The sequence below is a fragment of the Poecilia latipinna genome, unplaced genomic scaffold (assembly GCF_001443285.1).
Source record: "Poecilia latipinna isolate Pla-1442-1.1 unplaced genomic scaffold, P_latipinna-1.0 Scaffold2881, whole genome shotgun sequence".
In the NCBI taxonomy this organism is placed as follows: Eukaryota; Metazoa; Chordata; class Actinopteri; order Cyprinodontiformes; family Poeciliidae; genus Poecilia; species Poecilia latipinna.
Window position 1 is genome coordinate 23,775 of NW_015115497.1, and position 3,473 is coordinate 27,247.

At 41.7% G+C, this 3,473-nt stretch overlaps 1 protein-coding gene across 2 annotated transcripts in view; it reads left to right on the forward strand.

Moving 5' to 3' along the window:
- The window catches only part of LOC106939461 (NACHT, LRR and PYD domains-containing protein 12-like), a 25,635-nt gene extending 22,839 nt beyond the window's left edge, over positions 1-2,796 (forward strand). Inside the window, exons 10-13 of one of the 2 annotated variants that reach the window (XM_015021855.1) lie at positions 183-439; positions 523-639; positions 709-850; positions 1,931-2,796. In XM_015021855.1, the coding sequence (XP_014877341.1) occupies positions 183-439; positions 523-639; positions 709-850; positions 1,931-2,247 (833 nt within the window). In that variant the 3' untranslated portion in view covers positions 2,248-2,796. Of the gene's footprint in view, positions 1-182; positions 440-522; positions 640-708; positions 851-1,316; positions 1,649-1,930 lie in introns of those variants that run through there. The other variant, XM_015021856.1, reaches the window with a different exon arrangement.
- The last annotated feature ends 677 nt before the right edge of the window (positions 2,797-3,473 follow it).

A 3,473-nucleotide genomic window follows, 5' to 3' on the forward strand; every position in this document is an offset into this window, starting at 1 on the left:
TTCCTCTGGTTTCTCTGGTTCCTCCGTTTTCTCTGGTTCCTCCAGTTCCTCTGTTCTCTCCGGTTCCTCTGGTTCCTCCAGTTCCTCTGTTCTCTCCGGTTCCTCTGGTTCCTCCAGTTCCTCTGGTTTCTCTGGTTCCTCTGGTTCCTCTCTAATGGACCTGTGCTTCTGTCACCCCACAGCCCTGCTGCCTGACTGCCTCTCGGTCGGCCACATCACTGATGATGGGATGAGCGTCATTCCGCCGCTGAAGGTCACAGAAACCCATGTGGTGGTGAGCGTCTCACATCTCTCTGGCTTCGGCATCGTGTTTGACCGGATCAAGAAGTTCCTGACCAAGCCGATTCGGGGCCAAGTTCTGCTGTTCCTGAGACAGCTGCAGCGACCTCTCAGCATCCTCAGTGTGATCCTGCTGCCCAGCAACGTTCCTCTGCAGGATGTGAAGCTTTAACCCGATAACTTAGAGGATAAAACTGATCCAGGTTGTTTCTTTTAAAACTAACAAACGGTTCTGGTTTGAAGGTGAAAGAGCAGCACACCGGCTCCAAGTTCATCCAGGCTCCGTCCTTCTGCTCCTTCCACAAAGGGAAAACCTACTGCCTCCACAGCGACCCGTCGGGCCTCACCATCCAACCCAAAGTCAGTTTCTGACCCGCCATCTGCTCACTGGGAGCTAAAATACTCAGTAAGATTCCCGTCTTCTTGCAGACAGCTCAGTTCTTTGAGAACTACGGACCAAATTACCACGCCACGTTTGAGATCACGCTGCCGACGAGAACGGAGGACGTGACTGTGATGGTCCGGAGTCCGGAAGAGGAAAACGTCTGGGACTACGCCCTGCACCTGCCAGGTACACAAACCATCTGCTAGCTTAATATAGAGGCTTCATGCTGTTCGCTTCAGCTCCCTACAGCAGAAACAGACAGAAGAAATTTATTATAATAACTCAGTTTAATGTATATTAGGTGTTTGTTGGCACTGATTAATTAAGTGATACTTTATGTATAAACAAAAGAAATCTTGATATGAACTGAAAAGCAGTAAAGAAAACCCAGCTGAAGCTGTTTGGTTTCAACATTCAGCTGTTTTTATAGAAAGTCTGCCCCCTGCTGGACCTTAGCTGGCTTTGCAGGATAATCACATCATTTATCCTGAATCTTTGTTTGAATTCTGACAATGAATGTTTTTAACTTTTCAGCATCATGAATAAATATGGTTGAATCCACAGCTTGTTAGAAATGCTCTTAAAGAAGAAAATCTTATTTTTATTCTGAGGAGTATTTTATTTTGATTGGCCCGCAAACTCTCCTGACCAGAACCTCATAGGATCTGTGAAGAATTAGAGGAAGAAGAGACAAAGTAACCGACGATGAAGATGAGCTGAAGGTTCTGTTAGAGCATGATGGGTTTCCAGAACCTCAGCAGAACCTGAGGCTGGTCTCTATGCCATGCTGCAGTGATGCAGGAAGTAGAAGGAGCCCAGACTGACAGCAGGGAAACGTTCCCAGCTTTAAGAAACCTGACATTTCTGTTTAAAGTATCATATTTTATTGATCTGATGCAATATTCTAATGTTCTGATAAATTTAATTTTGGGTTTTCATTCTCTGTCATCAACATTACAAGAAATAAAGCTGGGAAATAATTCACTCTGTGTGTTATAGATCTATGTAACAGATAACTTTTACTTTCTGAACTGAGGAACAGAAAACATTTTCATCACATTCTGATGTTTAGAGATGTTTGTAATATTCCAGTGGAAACTCAGAGTTGGATATTTCTAGATGTTTCTGGATGATTCTAGATGTTTCTAGATGATTCTAGATGTTTCTGAATGATTCTGGATGTTTCTGGATGTTTCTAGATGATTCTGGATGTTTCTGAATGATTCTGGATGTTTCTGCTTCCTGTCGTCTCATTTCCGTCTCCAGTTCCAGCCTCTCCTAATCCAGCAGTCCAAACGCGACTCGGGGAAAGTTTGTCAGCAGAGGAGAAGCTGAGAAGCGTCCGGCCGGATTTCATCGATCATGTGTCCAACCCGGTTCTGGACAAGCTGCTGGACGAGCTGCAGCACTGCAGGGTGATATCAGACGCTGAGGCGGACCAGATCAGAACCAAACCTAGAGTAGAAAAAGCCCGAGAGCTGATTGACACGGTGAGGAAGAAGGGAGCGGAGGCCAGCTCCAGAATGACCTCTGCCCTCTGCTCCAACGACCCGTATCTGAGCAGCGAACTGGGCTTACTGTGACGGACAGAACCAAACAGAACTGGACAGAGATCTGAGGAACTGGACAGAGATCTGAGGAACTGGACAGAGGGACATTGAAACGATGATTTGATTCCCAAATGTAGGCTTTGCAATCTGAGAGTATTTTGGTAATTTTTTGGTGTTTTATGTAGGACCGTGTGACTGACCAGGTGGTCAGCAGCAGAGCAGAACCACAGGGCTCTGTACTCTCTCCATTCCTTTTCAGTCAATTCAGTGTCATTTTTTTATATAGCAACAATTTCAATCTAAACAAACTTACATTCCAGTTCATCCTAGTTATCAAACAATGCATCAATTTCAGAGAAAAAGTTTTCTGTCTAATGACATCCTGCTAACTGCATCACTTATAAATGGCATTTCTTTTAAGTTAACGTATTTTATGGGTAAATCTTCCATAATTTTACTTTCACATGTAGATTTTAGAACAAATAAAAACAAAGCTTTAGGACTAGGAAAATATATAAAACTTATTGCATAGGCAGTTCCACATTTATGGAAAATAGAGAAGGAAAACACACTGCAGCTTAACAAAGAAAAAAAAATTCTGTGCACATTCAGTGGAAATTGCAGCAAATATTCCATGAAGACAATTCAAAGACCTGCTCAAAACAAACTTTTGTGTATTTACTTTTACATTTAACAAGAATGCTAAATTTTACTGCACATGTTTTGAAATGACCCAGAAAATAGTCAAATAAAAGAAAGAGATCCATGCTGATAATTTTGCTACTTTGGGCTCCTTCAAGAGATGATTTCATGACAGGTTGTTGACAATAGTGCTTTAATATGATACAAATCATTAAAGAACAGGAAGCCAAAACAAGAAATGTTAAACGATAGCAAGTCCCTCCACCTCCAGGATTTGATTTTGCAGGTTGAAACTTGCTGCATACCATCAGAGAACAAAGAGCTGAAAAGGCGAAGAAGGTTCTGGACAAAATGAACACGATCTTTATTTTAATTTCAGGTAAATATGGATTAAATTACCTCAGCTTTAATACCTTCATTTCTGTTTATGTTGGTTTTTAGTTATGCTTATATTAATGTAGTATAAATGTTAAAAACATTAGCTGAAAAAAGTGTTACAGGTTTATTAAAAAGAATGTTTCATTATAAGACTTCAGTAAACCAGTAAAGTTCAGTCTAGTATGATGATATTCATACCCCATCGGTCTCTCAGGTCCACAGATCAGCTGCTTTTGGAG